The 16,675-nt window shown below is 39.7% G+C and overlaps 1 protein-coding gene across 2 annotated transcripts in view; it reads left to right on the forward strand.

Annotated features, from left to right (window-relative positions):
- LOC131681307 (structural maintenance of chromosomes protein 3) overlaps positions 1–16,675 on the forward strand; it is a 324,030-nt gene that overhangs the window by 255,219 nt on the left and 52,136 nt on the right. The window contains exon 7 of one of the 2 annotated variants that reach the window (XM_058962083.1): positions 13,902–14,716. The exons of the other annotated variant lie outside the window; for it this stretch is intronic. Coding sequence (XP_058818066.1) covers positions 13,902–14,618 — 717 coding nt within the window. The 3' untranslated portion in view covers positions 14,619–14,716. Of the gene's footprint in view, positions 1–13,901; positions 14,717–16,675 lie in introns of those variants that run through there. 2 annotated transcript variants of the gene reach the window in all.

Here is a 16,675-nt window from a genome sequence, read left to right on the forward strand (position 1 = left end):
TGGCTAGTATCAAAAATTCATGTCAAAAAACCTGTTTTAATCCACCTAGCGGGGCAATTGTGCCTTTCTCAATCATGAACACGAGAATGTTTGCGTTGTTTTTATTCATTAAAAGCTTTCAAATGCAAATATTATATTTTATTAGTATACATGACATGACAAATATACAAGAAAAGGAATCATTATTCGAGTTCTAAAATTTTGTAAAAGAAGAAACAGCCACGGTAATATTGAACTGAAAAAAGATGCGAAATCGGCAGTCCAAAGAAGTCGATTTTTATAAAAAAATTTTTTGTCGTGATAACATAAAATCTCGACGTTTCATACATTTTAAAGATGTTTGGAATCAAAAACACGAATTCGATTTCTGAAATTTCATGGGGACCCCATGAAATTTCAGAAATCGAAAAAAAAATTTGAGTTCCGGCTTATATGGGAATTTCATATGTGACCGGACGGTTCAGTCTATATTTCCGGAACCATATAAGCGATCCGTACGAAATTTTGTAGGGATCTGTGAGGATATTATCGCTATCATTTGGGAAATTGAAAAAATAACATAAAACAATATCACCTGATCCTAATTAATTGAGGGGCAAGAATTCTCTTCCATTATCAGTAGAATCGTTGCATCAACTAGTCATTTATAGATGGCGCTACGCGGAACGAGCGGGTGTATTTTTTTGCGGCTAGAATCACGCGCGTGCATTGAAAAGTTATCAGAATGTACGTATAATCTATCTATTCTCACGATATTCACACCTATTAACACTTAACTGTACAGAAGAAATGACTATGTGAAGGATTGATTTCGATTATCCATAAAATACATTATATACTATAGGGAAACTTTGGAAAATATCGGACGAACAGAAAGACACGTCCGAGCGGTTTGATAGTGCTCCCACTTTACAAAACCCAAAACAGTCAATTTTCGCCAAAAAATTTGTTTCCAGATTACATCAAATCTCAACGCTTCATGAATTTTAAAGTCATTTGGCAAAAATACAAATTCGATTTTGAAATGTTCCCTTACTCCCCCCTTTGAGAACTTTTCATTTCAGTTTATATGGAAATTTGCTGTGTATTAGCACTCTTCAACTCGTAACTCCGGAACCGGAAGTCCAATCAATAAAAAATCAATAGCAGCCGATGGGACCTTTCATTTGAGACTAAGTTTGTGCAAATCGGTCCAGCCATCTCTGAGAAACAGAGGTGACATTGTTTTCGACATGCACACATACAGACCCTCCGGGCCGGGATTTCGTTGACAATTTTAGAGTGATTGCATAACCTTTTTATATGAGAGACATGAATTGTGTTTTTCTCTAAACCACATTTTTAGCGGTGGTCGAAAATATAACACAAACAAATATTTTTTATCACAGTGTATTCGAAAATTTTCATAGTGTATTTGAAATTGCTTTCTCCAGCGACGTACGTAGGATTTCATTTTTTATAGCACTTTTTTAAATTAGCTATTTTGCATCGATTTTCATGAAATGTTCAGCGTTGCCATTTTGCGAAAAATCAAATATCGTCGCTTTCTATTATTCTATAGAATCGAAAAAACATGTTGGTGGCTCTAGGTAAAAAATTACGAAAGATAGATTTTTGGCAGTGGACCTTTTCCGAAAGTACTAGTCTGTGGAAAAATGTTGTCCAGCCGCAATCTTGTGCTGAAAACACTTGAAACTTTTAGTTTTTGTGCATCAAAACTAGTATTATAACTCGCATTTCGGGTCCTCGATTCATCTTTATCAAGTAAAATTTCCGAAATATTCGTATGTTTTCGTGTTCTACAGTGGTGTAACTCATTAATAAAATTTTGCAATCTTGTTTAGATTAAATAATGCAATTTTCTAATCTTTGTCGATCGGCTACATATATAAACCCTTAACGAGGTGACCAGCAACATATACAAGATTAAAAGAAAAGTTTTTTTTAACTTATGGTGATAGATAAAACGAAGAATATATTACAATATATGTATTTTTTAAAGATTCTAACAAACATTTTAACCATATCTGTGGCTGGCTAGTATCAAAAATTCATGTCAAAAAACCTGTTTTAATCCACCTAGCGGGGCAATTGTGCCTTTCTCAATCATGAACACGAGAATGTTTGCGTTGTTTTTATTCATTAAAAGCTTTCAAATGCAAATATTATATTTTATTAGTATACATGACATGACAAATATACAAGAAAAGGAATCATTATTCGAGTTCTAAAATTTTGTAAAAGAAGAAACAGCCACGGTAATATTGAACTGAAAAAAGATGCGAAATCGGCAGTCCAAAGAAGTCGATTTTTATAAAAAAATTTTTTGTCGTGATAACATAAAATCTCGACGTTTCATACATTTTAAAGATGTTTGGAATCAAAAACACGAATTCGATTTCTGAAATTTCATGGGGACCCCATGAAATTTCAGAAATCGAAAAAAAAATTTGAGTTCCGGCTTATATGGGAATTTCATATGTGACCGGACGGTTCAGTCTATATTTCCGGAACCATATAAGCGATCCGTACGAAATTTTGTAGGGATCTGTGAGGATATTATCGCTATCATTTGGGACTAAGTTTGTGAAAATCGACCCATTCCGGGAAACTGATGTGAGTTCGTCAATTTTGAAAGATAGCCGCTTTTCCCAGGCACTTCCGGAACCGTCTATGGTGGTCAATGTAGTCAACAAAAGTTTGGTTGGCCATCGGTGATCTAGAACAGCAAATTTAAGTTATTTGAGAGACATTTTAGCAAAATTTTTACCTTTTTTGCTTTCATCGGAGTATCGGTTTGAATAGCAATTTGCTATGTGATCCCACGCCACAACTTGTAACTCCGGAACCGGAAGTCGGATCGGGATGAAATGAAATAGCCATTTGCGGGGGCGCCTTAACACTTTTCATTTGAGACTAAGTTTAGTTGAATCGGTCTAGTAATCTCCGAGAAACCGATGTGACTGTTATTCTGAATTTGGATACTTCCGCCGGGGCTTCCAGAACCGATGATGGTGGCCAAAGAAACTTTGAATGGGTGTTAGTGACCTAATACTACAAATTTAAGCTTTATACATTCATTGCAGAATTTATTAAAATCGACATTTTCTGCGTGATCGTGCTCGCCACCCTGTAATTCCGGAACCGGAAGTCGGATCCATCAGAAATTCAATAGCAGCCTATGGGAACGTTGCACCTTTCATTTGAGACTTAGTTTGTCAAAATCGGTTCAGCCATCTCTGAGAAAAATGAGTGACATTTTTGGTCACATATACACACATACGCACATACATAGCTACACACATACATACATACACACATACATACACACGCACAGACATTTGCCGAACTCGACGAATTGAATCGAATGGTATACGTCACTCGGCCCTCCGGGCCTCCGTTAAAAAGTCAGTTTTCAGAGCAATTGCTATACCTTTCTATTGAGAAAGGTAAAAATGTAATTTCTAGAAGACCGCGGAAAAACAGGTAAAGAAAATCAAGCAGAAGGTATACTTATGTACATTAGAAATTTGGTTGCTTCATTGATTTCAACCACGTTACCAGCTGCACTTCTTCAGAAAGGAAATATTCCTTTACTCCGCCATATTGTGAAATTTTCCAAAGAAAATTTTTATTTTAATTTCCCGATTTTTCAAAAAGTTAGGACGTTTCAAAAATCACGAAAACAAACCTCTTTTTTGTCTCCCAAAGCAGTCCACCCCCTTAATTGTACCTATTAATTTAAGGCACTTTTTTAACATAAACTACCCAAACAAATGAAGAATTTCTCCAAATTTTAAAAGAAACCGCGAAATTATTCTTTTAACAAACTACCAAAAATGGTGTAGTTGGTGCAGTTCAATGTAATAGAAAAAATCCTCAAGTGGAAGTATTAGAAGAGTCTTGTAGACGAGTTTATAATGCCTTGTTTCCACTTGCTTGAAGTCATTTATTTCGCTTCTCGTTTTCCGAGATATATTTTAGATCGATCATAATTTAGAAAATTAGCTAGCAGACGCTACTGGCAAATCAAAGATTGCATATTGATAAGTGATGAAGACACAATCAGACAACTTGAAATTATTGGTGCTTAATCCGAGCGGTGGTAGGTAGAAAATGAAGTACAAAATGTGTCCTGATATCATCCTTTTCCGTTTCATCGAAATAAAATTTGGCTGGTATATTAAAACGGATCATTACTATCTTGAACGATAAACTACATGCTATAACTTTTAATGCATGCTATAACTTTTTTCAGCAAAGTTGTTCGCAAAAGAAAGAGCTACAAATTTGCAAAAGATATCGTCTCAATATAATCACTTAAAAGAATGTTAATGAAAATATCTCACTTATAAGGGGATTAACATAATGAAAACATAATGTTAAAAGAAAAAGCATATCAAATCCAATAACTTCTCCGAAGATGCTATTGACCTCAACTTAGCCGTTTTGGCGGTAATAGTCAATTTCATGTTTTTGGTCTATTTTCTAGATACATGTATTGGGACATGGCAGGAATCCGTCATCCATATTCAATGTTAAATATCTCCTTCGCTAATAGCCCGATTTCAACAAACTATAGTTCGTTCGAAAGGTATTAGTATTAGTATAAGATGTATAAAGTGCTTATCAATTTTGTCAATTTCGACCGCAATTTCAAAAAAACTACAAAAAGTGCCTTTTTTGGACATTCAAACATTCATATCTTGGGAACTAAACATCAGAATCAAAAACAAATTAATAGCGTTCTGTCTGGGTGTGAGGCCTTTCATTTGCAATTGGTTTGGATAAGATCGGTTCAGCCATTGCTGAGAAACACGAATGAGAGTTTGTCCGTTACATACACACACAGACATTGTTCCAAATCGTCGAGCTGACTCGATTGGTATATACGACTCGGCCCTCCGGGCCTCGGAAACAATCTTGAAAGTTTGAGCGAATTCTAGAACATTTCGTTTATAAGAAATCTAAAAAATATAAGTCCCTCGGCATGATACTGTACCTTGATGTGGTCCGGGGGCTTTTCCACCAAAGCAGTATTACAGTGATTGTATCACAGAAACTTGGGATACGATTAATTTCTTTTTAGTTAAGCTACAATTTTAGTACTTAACATGGCGACCTTTATGATCCACTGCCATGGTCAAATAATATACAATGTGGGTTTAGGGCCCAATTCTCTCTGCAGGCACCCTTCTTTTGTTGCTATATTTTCAATTAGATCCATGCTAACACTCACTAACACAAATTGCTTATTCTCTCATATACACTAACAATCTCTCACTCCAAACGTACAAACGTGGCCTACGCGATAACACAAACCTGGTCACAAATACGAACGCCCGCGATCTCGCCAATATTCAAACACCCCGATTGATTTGGTGAACGTTGGAACCTAAGAACCTAAGCTCACGCAATCATGAATCGGTCACCTCCGGTCAGTCTCCGCCCTTGACCCTAGCAGCCCAAATTCATGCCTTTAGTTGGATAGAAATAAAACTAGACAAGACGTCCACGCGCGATCATTGAAGAATACGCGAACATGCGAATGGCCACACGCTTATAAAAATAATGTGTCCACGAGAAGTTACATACATACTAGCACACGCGACAAAAACGTCCACATACAAACGCTCGAGTCCTTCGCGATCATCCACGCACGACCACACCCACGATCTCATAAAAAGTATAACACCCCGGTGACTAAGTGAATGGTTTAGCACTTATAAATTAACAATCCCGGTCTCGAGAGTGAACCTCCAAATGCCCGTGTTCACGCGATCATGAATCGGTTTCGTCCGGAATCCCCTATTCTCGGCCCTAGTAGCATAAGTCCAATGCTTTCAGGTGGACCAATCAAAAATATAATGCTCATATCCACTAAACTACATAAAATCGAATGTATACACACAAAGTCACATACACGCGACAAACAAATATAAAAATGCTTGAGCCCTTCGCGACCATCCACGCAACCTATACTCGCACTCTTCCAGACATTATAACATCCCGGTGATAATATGAACGTCTCAGCACTTGTAATCACTCAAACGCAGTCTCAAGCGTTAACCTACAGTCCCCCGCACTCGCGCATTCGTGAATCGTTCACGTCCGGAAGTCTCTATCCTCCATCCCAGAAGTCTAGGTCCACTCCTTAATTGAATCAAATAACTCCACAGCTCCAGTAGGACAACTCTCGAAAAAATCGGAATATTATTAATACTCAATAACAATACTAACTCTTCTCTTTATTTTATTTTTATTTATTTTCGGTCTCATGCGTTTTATTCTTGTGATGACCTTTTCGAGCTCATACATCCAAGAAGAGCAACATTGCTGCCAACAATGATTCTTCTCTGCCATCAGACGTCGCCAGGTTTTAGAACAATGGAGATGAGTATGAGAATAATACTTGATGGAATCAGATAAGTAGGAACGATCAACAAACTGCAAGTAGTATATAACAAATTTCTTATTTTAACGTATAAATTATTATTCGTATTAGAATATTATTTACGGGCTCCACACATATCTCAACATACACAAATACACAAATGCTTGACAGGTGACTAGGCCAAATGCATTCACTCGTAGGATCTATCATTTCGATGATCGCCTCGATTCTACGAAACCAGTGCACAAGTAAGCTGACATAAGCTAGTCTCATCTGGTGAATGCATGTAACCTGGAAACCCCAGACACGACAGGACGAGACTGACAGACTGGACTCGACGAGGCCTAGTTCAGAGTTTTCGGGCATTCTGCAATGCACGGTTGGTGACCTAAAAAGAGAAACATTCGGCATGTTATTTTAATGTAGAATACATTTAAGGTTTCAATATAGGGGTCCCGTTTCAAAATATCGGCCGCGGCGCCGCGTCAGATTTTGAACGTTAATAACTTTTATCATACTTAACAGAATGATTTGATTTTTAGGGCAATTTGTTGCAAATATGTTCCTCTATGCTGTATTAAAATTTGAAGTATGTATAACATGTACTAATAACAAAAAAAATGTGTTTTGAAAAATCTTTCGAAAACGACTCGGAAAAGTGAAATTTTTCAGCCCATCCCGCACAGAGCCGTCGTTATGGTAGACCAACCGAACAATAAAATAATGAAAAGTTTATATATAGGTCCACTATATGTTTGTTCGTATGGTTATTCGCATTGGGTTGCTTGACGAGAGCACTTGGTGGGGGAAAGACGGCATATTCCTTTGGTTAGGCCATTAGAAGCCGGACGGAAAGGAAAGGCTCATGCACGGCACGAGAACGAGGGAGAAAGCGATAGTAGTGCATATTAGCGCGATTATATAAATATCTGTCGGTCGGTTTTTCTCATCATTCGTATTCGTTCAAGCACTAGCAAGCAGCCAGTCCACCGAAGAAAAGCAGTCGGCGATGACGACGGCGGAAAAAGTGCCCCAGCTACTGGTGACTCATCGCAACCCGATCAGGAACTGTCGCCCTGCAAGAATTTCGCCCCAACTAAAGGGCAACAGAGTAGGCTATCGTTCCAGCGTCTGGGTCGTGAGATTGTGCAGGAGTGCAAAGTCGAGCTACGCTTACAAAGCTCAGTCGTAATGATGCCCCGAGAAGCCAACGATGCCTACTTGGTCGGTTTGTTCGAGAATGCAAAATAGTGCTTTCTAGCTCACCGTGTCCGCGGGGAGTGCGTCTGAATTATGCTCCCGCAATAAAACAATAAACGGTTCTTTACAGGACCAATTAATTGTGTTCTAATAAGAGTTAAACTGAAATTTACATTTTATGGTGTATAACAAATAATTTTCAGAAAGCAATATAAGAAATACGATGTGTGGAAAGAAAGAAAGAGAATTTAAATTATCCTCTCGCTCGTTTTCGTGCACTGCTTTTCCATTCCTTTCTGCTGCTACTACCATCATAACTAAAACGAATGTGCGTGTTCCCCCACCATCTCATGGCCAGTGTTGCCACAATTGCATGTCGCTATAACAATTTGAATTATTTTATTGATCCTCTCTAGTATTGATAAAATATAGAACATGCAAAGTACACTAGTCGCATGCTTTTATTCGAACTTTTTGGCAGCCTCCGTTGATTAACTGCATAAATCGATTTGTTTGTGCAGCTCCTTGCTAGTAGCAAACTAAATAGCCTTTATCAGCGCTAACAAATAAAACAAAAGAATTTAAATTTGTGAAAATCTTCTCCTTCCTTCTTTTCAAATCTGCAACATTCTTTGAAAATATTGTTTGAATGTTGTTATTGAAAAACTGAACATGCAAGTTTGCTAGCACTGGCCACTAGATTGAAGGCGATGGAAAGACAGAATATTCGTTTTGGTTATGCTAGTATTGGTAGCCGAACGGAAAGGAAAGGCACAGGAATGGCACGAAAACGAGCGGGAGAGCGATAGTAGTGCTTTCTCGTGTTTTCATATATGAATATTGGTCGGTCGGTTTTTCTCATCATTCGTATTCGTTCAAGCACTAGCAAGCAGCCAGTCCACCGGAGGAAAGCAGTTGGCGATGATGACGGTCCGCAAAAGTGCCCCAGCTACTGGTGGCCCATCGCAACCAACTACCGATCAGGAACTGTCGCCATGCTAGTATTTCGCCCCAACTAAAGGGCAACGGAGCAACTAATCCGCTGGCTAACATTCCAGCGTCTGGTTCGTAAGGTTGTGTATTACTTCAAAGTCGAGCTACGCTTACAAAACTCAGCCGTAATGAAGCCACTGATGCCTACTTGGTCGGTTTGTGGGAGTGGGCGTAAATTACAATAAAAGCAACGGTTCTTTTCAGGACCAATCAATTGTGTTCTAGTGAGAGTTAAACTGAAACTTTTATTTTAAGGTGTGTAGCAAATTTTCAACAAGCAACATAATACGTTGGGTGGAAAGAAGTAGCTTGCACACGCAACAAAAATTTAAATTATCCTCTCGCTCGCTTCGTGCACTGCTTTTCCATTCCTTTCTACTGTTATTATCAGTATTACCAAAACGAATGTGTTGCTGCATGTGTTTAAGAGAAACGTTGAAGTCGCATGCTTCTATTCAAGCTTTTTGGCAGCCCCCGTGAACTAACTGCATTAAATGATTTTTTGTGCAGCTCCGTGCTAGTAGCAAACAAAATGGCCCTACCAGTGTCTGATTCGTGAGATTGTGCAGGATTTCAAAGTCGAGCTAAGCTTATAAAGTTCAGCCGTAATGGTACCCGAAGAAGCCAGTCTTGTCGTTTTGTTCGAGGCTACAAAACAGTTCGCCAGGCACGTAACTATCATGCCAAAAATATCCAACGATCCAGCGCATCACCATCAACACCAACGCCGATACCAAAGGTTCTTTTCAGAACCACCATTATTACCATAGAGAATTATTTGAAAATTTCCCATTCAAACGTGATTCTGTTGAATATTATTAGATTTAAATTAACGTCTCGAATTGAAATCACGACGCTCCGGTTATGTGACAGACATTACCCACCCATCTTTTTTATTGTGACCACGACACCCCATTTCAATATTTCTGAATGAACAGAAGGTCGAGTTTGGAAAGTTTGTAACTTTCATTGTACTTAACCAAATTACACAATGTTCGCACTAATGATTCAGAAATATGATCAGGAATCTTCTGTTAGATTTGTAAGTATGTATAATTTACATGAATAAAGAAAAATTGATTTTCAGGAATCAATTATTATCTGTTCTTCCATTGGCCAGTACTACGCGACTTCCTCATGCTAACAATTAATTTCATCGTTAGCCATCTCCCTCACCAAGGCCAACAACGCCAACAAAACCGGTCTTTTTCAGGACCACCATCATTTTTGTAAAGAATAATTTGAAATATTCCTCGCCCAAATCAGCTTTTGTCCGAAAATCCTAATGAGTATCAACATATTTGAAGAACGTGTTCCTTATGTATTCTACATCTCTCCGGTTATGTCGCAGACATTACCCACCCATCTTTTTCTTTTTATTACTATATCTTAAGTTAGGTTCATACCCATACTCACTAACACAATCAATAGCATATTCTCCCATATACACTCACATCCAAAGCGCACAAACGCCCCTAACTTTCGCGATAACACAAACCTGGTCAAAAACGCGAATTTACATTACAATTTCAATCATCCACACACACCTACGCTCGCAATTTCGCCAACATTAAAACACCCCTTACTTAAGTGAATTTTTCAGCACCTATAACTTTACAACCGCGGTCTCAAGCATTAACCCACCAATCGCGCGATCATAGACCAGCTACGTTCGGAATTCTCTACTCTCGACTCATGCCTTCAGTTGGACCAATCAAGAATGATGCAATGAATGATGCATATTCACCAAACAACACGTTCCTCTACCATACACTAAAAATTAATTATCATATTCACGGTCCGCGCGCGATCGTTCAAGAATACACGTGAATATGCGAATGGCCACACGAATCTAAAATCGAATTTATGCACGCAAAGTTAGAGACACGCTAGCATTCAAATGCTCGAGCCTTTGGCGATCACACTATTACACAATTAGTAAACGCCCACGCTAACCCAGACAGATATGCACTCCTGGACTCGAACGCTAAAAACCACACCTTCCACGCATACACCACCCAGGACTGAACATTAGATTCATACACACAAAGCAACAAGTAATAATTGCAGGTATTCGTCTGACAACCGGGGGAAGTACATCTCAAACGCAGAACTTATCATTTCAATGATGGCCTTGGATCTGCGTTGCCTGTGTTCAAGGCACCATAGCTTTGCCCGTCAGGTCAAGGATGTATGAAACCCGCTAGCCACCACCCTCGGCCCTAGCTGCCCATAAAGGGAAAAAAAAGAAATCTAAAAAATATAAGTATGAGTCCACATGGACTATTTCTACACCCCCACCTCCCTCTTCATGGACAAGAGTGGACTTTTTCGTACCCCCTACCCTCTCCCAAATTGTTCACGTGGTATATAGATGGTCCCAAAGTGGTGTTGCTACCGAAGTCAGGGAAGCCACCGATCCTGCGTCGTATCGGTCTGCCAGATACAATCGGAGAACTCATGGAAAGAATCATCCTTAACACGTCAACGAAATGCACGGAGGATGAGTGCGGACTGTCCAAGATGCAGTTCCGATTCCGCAAAGTAGCATCGAGAGTAGATGCAATTCGATCAGTGCTCGGCAGTGCTGAGAAGGCATCTAAACGGCAGCGTAGAGGAGATCGATACTGCACTGTGGTCACGATAGATGTGAAGAATGCATTTAACAGTACCAGCTGGGAAGTTACAGCGCTGCACAGAATGAGGCTTTCCGACTATCTATTCCAGATCCTGAAGAGCTATTTCCAGAGCAGAGTGCTGCTGTGTGAGACGAGCGAAATGCAGAAGACAATGCGAGTCACAGCGGGCGTTCCTCAGGGCTCCATTCTAGGCCCAACACTTGGGAACGGGAGGTACGATGGGGTATTAACACTGCGGCTACCCAGGAAAGTGAAAAGCGTGTGTTTCGCGGACGACGTGTCACTAGCGGTGATGGGTGAGATACTAGAAGAAGTGGAGGTATCGGCAACAAATATAATAGACGCGATCGAGAGCTGGATCATCGGGGTCAAGCAGCGAATAGCTCACCACAAGACGGAAGTGTTGTTGGTCAGCAACTGCAAAGCGGTGCAGCGCGTGAAAATGGGGTTGGATTGCAAGTGATTGCATCGATGCGTGCACTGAAGCAATTGCGAGTGATAATCGACGACCGGTTGAGCTTCAACAATCACGTCGACTACGCCTGCGAAAAGTCGGTGAAGGCAACGAACGCAATAGCGAGAATCATGCCAAACGTCGGCGGTCCTAGAAGCAGCACGAGACGTCTGCTATCTACTGTTTCGTCATCGATCTCCGATATGGGGTTCCTACCTGGGGTGCTGCGCTGAAAATCAAGCGGAACCGTTAAAAGCTGAAGTGGACATTCCGGTTGATGGCCGTACGAGTCGCGAGTGCTTACAGAACGGAATTGTCGGAGTCAGTATGCGTTATCATCGGGATGATCCTTTGGTTGATGACGGGGAATGCTACCAGCGGAGAAATGCACGTAATGCAAGGCGATTGGCCCGAGCGGACTCGTTGGCAGCACGAATGGGACAACGCAAAGAAAGGAAGGTGAACCCACCGACTTATCCCAAATGTGTCAGCTTGGGTCAACCGGAAGCTACGCTCCACCCGAAATCGCTGGATGGACCTCAGTACCTACTGGTTGATCCGTTGAGTAGGCTAGGTCCGCCGCCGGGAACTAGAACTAGAGCTAAATGGCACACGGAAACAAACATCGGTATCTAATTCTTCAATTCTCCGTCGAAGTAGGCCATTGTCGGGGACTAGACCGTGTAGTTCGTGAACAAGATTTTAGTAAAGTCGGGAGTTGAATGGCTCATCGGAGAAGTGGAGCGAAATCGAACAAGATGAGAGCCAAAGGACCTAAAGGAGTTGCGGTGCTAAATGGCACCGGACAGGGAGCCAAACGGCTCAAGAATTTGTGGTGCTAAAACAAAGAAGAATCGGTATCGGGAGAACTTTCTTTGCCCGGGAACTTTCCTTCGGAGTAAGCTAGATTCACCGCCGGGACTATACTGAGTAGACCGCGACGAGCCAGTCGCGGGTCGTCGGGGCACCAGCGAACCGGACGCCCTGCTCCTCCGGAACCGCTGAACTGTCTTTGATACCTGGAACTTCTCTCGCCGGGGAATTCTCAGTCGGAGTAAGCTAGGTCCCCCGTCGGGAACTAGACCGAGTAGTTCGCGAACAAGTCAGGAACACAATGGATAAGTGGGGCTGAATGGTGGGAGAAGGGAGTTGCGGTGCTAAATGGCGCAAGGGAACCGAGTCGTTGTGCTGAATGGCACAAGGAAGCCGGAAGGCTCGGTAAATTAGACAATCTGAAGTTTTCCGCTCAGATTGTCGTCATAGGGGAAGACAACTAAGTCTACACCCACAGCTACCTTTCTGGCTGCCATGCAGAAATTGGCAGTCTGTGTGGATGGTGGAGAACTGGTGGTGTGTCGAGGAGTGGTGCTGTAACCTTACTGAATACTCCCGAGTAACAATTGAGGTTTTATGGTAGTTTTGTAGCCACTCATAAAACTTAGATTGCACTTGTAGCATGCTATTAAACTTCAATTATTACTTGAGCTAACTGCTAAGTAGTTGAATTAGAATGGATGCTATGCATAAGATGATGCCGGGAGGAAACAGGTTCTGGGCAATAGCAGTAGTTTTTAGCGGGTCGGGTGGTGGCTGCTCAAACCTGTTCCCTGAATAAGGTTTGACAAAAAAATCTTGAAAGTTTGAGCGAATTATACATTAAAAAAAAAATAAATAATCAATGAAAAATCAAATTCTACGTTCGTCGCTGGTGAAATAAAGTATGAATATACTGTAGAAATTTCAAAGCGATAAAAAATCATGTGTTCGAGTTACTTTCAGACCAGTTCAAAAAATGTGGTTTCGTGAAAAACTCGGTTAACGTTTTCAGTACGCTTGGGGTATACATAAGAGACATTGCGGTAGAATTGAAAATGTGAACATCTTCGCCTGTAGTTTTTTTGGTTTATCATTTTCAAGATCCTTACGCACAATTTAGACCAATAAAAAATCGATTTTGAAAAAACTACAGGTGTGTAACCCCTTAATTATTCATAACATGAATTTTTATGGGCATTTTGTTAGGCCAGCACCAACCAACAAGGATTTTCTTGTGGGGTTTATTTTTTGTGGGACAGCTACAACAGTTGTTTAGTTCACGATAAACTAAGGATTGTTATGTTTTTTACTATTCACCTATCTTCCCATTCTATCTAGCCCTACCATAATCTATGAAAAACATTGAAGTATTTTGTATAATAATTTTGATTAAATTATATTTCAGCTATTCAAGGAGTTGGAGAAGGCTAATCATCACTTAAAGAAGTATAATCATGTAAACAAGAAAGCCTTGGATCAGTTTCTAAGCTTTTCTGAACAAAAGGAAAAGTTGTATAAGAGAAAAGAAGAACTTGATATTGGAGGTGAAAAAATTCGAGAGCTTATGCAAAATCTGGAAATGCGTAAAGTTGAAGCAATTCAATTCACCTTCAGGCAGGTAGCCACCAATTTCACAGAAGTTTTTAAAAAACTGGTACCGCAGGGAGCAGGTCATCTAATACTTAGAACGCATAATGACACGGAAGGGAACGACATGGAAAAAGAAGTCGAAACATCGGATGATTTCACTGGTATAGGGATCAGGGTGTCCTTTACTGGAATAGATGCGGAAATGCGTGAAATGAATCAATTATCAGGAGGACAAAAATCTTTAGTAGCACTTGCTTTGATTTTTGCAATTCAAAAGTGTGATCCTGCACCATTCTATCTCTTTGATGAAATCGATCAGGCACTAGATGCTCAGCACAGAAAGGCTGTTGCCGATATGATCCATGAGTTGAGTGACAAAGCTCAATTTATCACAACTACATTTAGGCCAGAGTTACTTGAAAATGCCCACAAATTTTATGGAGTGAGGTTCCGCAACAAAGTTAGTCATGTAGATTGTGTATCACGTGAAATTGCCAGAGACTTCGTAGAGGATGACATGACCCATGCATAGTTTCATTTCGTTTTTTGGTCATTTTTTATATATCAACGCTAATCGTGTCATTAAAAAATAAACTGCATTTTTTCTTATTTTTTTTGGTGAAAAAAATATCTCAGTCTGTAGTTTAGCAGTTATCCTTCGCTATTCAATTTTTTCAACATGATTTTTTCTGCTGGAAACTCAGTGTTCCAGTGTCCTTCTTTTTAAGCCGTGGTTACAATCGTAAATGTATTACAAATATACAAATCGTACGCTTTACTGGCGCTGATCGCCGCCGAGTCTCTTTACAAATAATCGATCTGCATCGGTGAAATCACTGTTCTTGTAGCAGATAATGAATCTGCACCGAGAACTGAGAAAAAGTGAGACAATATAAATAGCTGCGGAAAGATGAGCGTTGGTATGATGATATGACATCGTTCTCGAAGTCGAATAGACGACCATTAACCCATTCATGCCCATGTTGTTTGTGGACAGCAACGTTTTTAAACAGCTGTAACTTTTGATTGAGGCAAGATTTTCTCACAAAAACAAGTAAGGTTCATAAATGTGACTATTGCCATTCATTTGAGTATTAACAGTTACAAGGATCGGCTCTAGAATTGAAGTTATTGCAATTAGTCTGATTGGATTCCAATGAAGCAATGCTGCCAGAGACAGTTTACGTTAACGACCGAAAATGAATTTTTCATATATCTTCGTTATGTTGCAATATTATTGAAAACTGATAAAACCTATCAATTTAGACTGTCTTTGGTTACGTTTTCCACGCAATTGAACTGTGGTAAATATTTTAGGAGAATTGTAATGAGCATTGGAAGGTAAAAATTGAGCATCTTCTAGCACTGCGAGGAAAACACTTATCTTAATGAAAAAAGGCTTTTCGTGTTTCCTGACCCCACCGTTTTCAAGGAAAAATAGTTTTGAAACTCTACATGCACTAGGAAAAAGTTGGGCATGAAAGGGTTGAAAAATTTCAATTCGATGGCTAGTCGATTTTTTTTGGAAAAAATGCCATCATATTCTTAATTTTTCGAAATATAAGCCACATTTGCAGGAAAATATACGATTGTAGTAAAACTTTTTCTGTACCCATTACGTGAAAAAAATGGCTGAGAATCATTTCTTTCGCGAGATTTCGTGCGAGTTTCACCGAAAATCCCATTTTGCTTCTTTTTTTCTTTTCAGGAAACACGAAAAGCCTTTTTTCATTAAGATAAGTGTTTTCCTCGCAGTGCTAGAAGCTGCTCAATTTTTACCTTCCAATGCTCATTACAATTCTCCTAAAATATTTACCACAGTTCAATTGCGTGGAAAACGTAGCCAAAGACAGTCTAAATTGATAGGTTTTATCAGTTTACAATAATATTGCAACATATGATATATGAACAACATATGATATATGAAAAATTCATTTTCGGTCGTTAACTGTCTCTGGCAGCACTGCTTCATTGGAATCCAATCAGACTAATTGCAATAACTTCAGTTCTAGAGCCGTAACTGTTAATACTTTCTTGTAACTGTTAATACTCAAATGAATGGCAATAGTCACATTTATGAACCTTACTTGTTTTTGTGAGAAAATCTTGCCTCAATCAAAAGTTATAGCTGTTTAAAAACGTTGTTGTCCACAAACAACATGAGCATGAATGGGTTAAATTGATGTAAACTGCGCATAGCCCCTCGGCATGATACTGTACCTTGATGTGGTCCGGGGGCTTTTCCACCAAAGCAGTATTACAGTGATTATATCACAGAAACTTGGGATACGATTATTTTCTTTTTAGTTAACCTACATTGTGATCAATTTTAGTACTTAACTTGGTGACCTTTATTATCCATTGCCATGGTCAAATAATATACAATGTGGGTTTAGGTCCCAATTCTCTCTGCAGGTACCCTTCTTTTTTTGCTATATTTTCGGTTGGATCCATGCTAACACTCACTAACACAAATTGCTTGTTCTCTCGTATACACTAACAATCTCTCGTTCCAAACGTACAAACGTGGCCTACGCGATGGCACAAACCTGGTCACAAATACGAACGCCCGCGATTTCGCCAATATTC

Source organism: Topomyia yanbarensis, chromosome 1 (genome assembly GCF_030247195.1).
Source record: "Topomyia yanbarensis strain Yona2022 chromosome 1, ASM3024719v1, whole genome shotgun sequence".
In the NCBI taxonomy this organism is placed as follows: domain Eukaryota; kingdom Metazoa; phylum Arthropoda; class Insecta; order Diptera; family Culicidae; genus Topomyia; species Topomyia yanbarensis.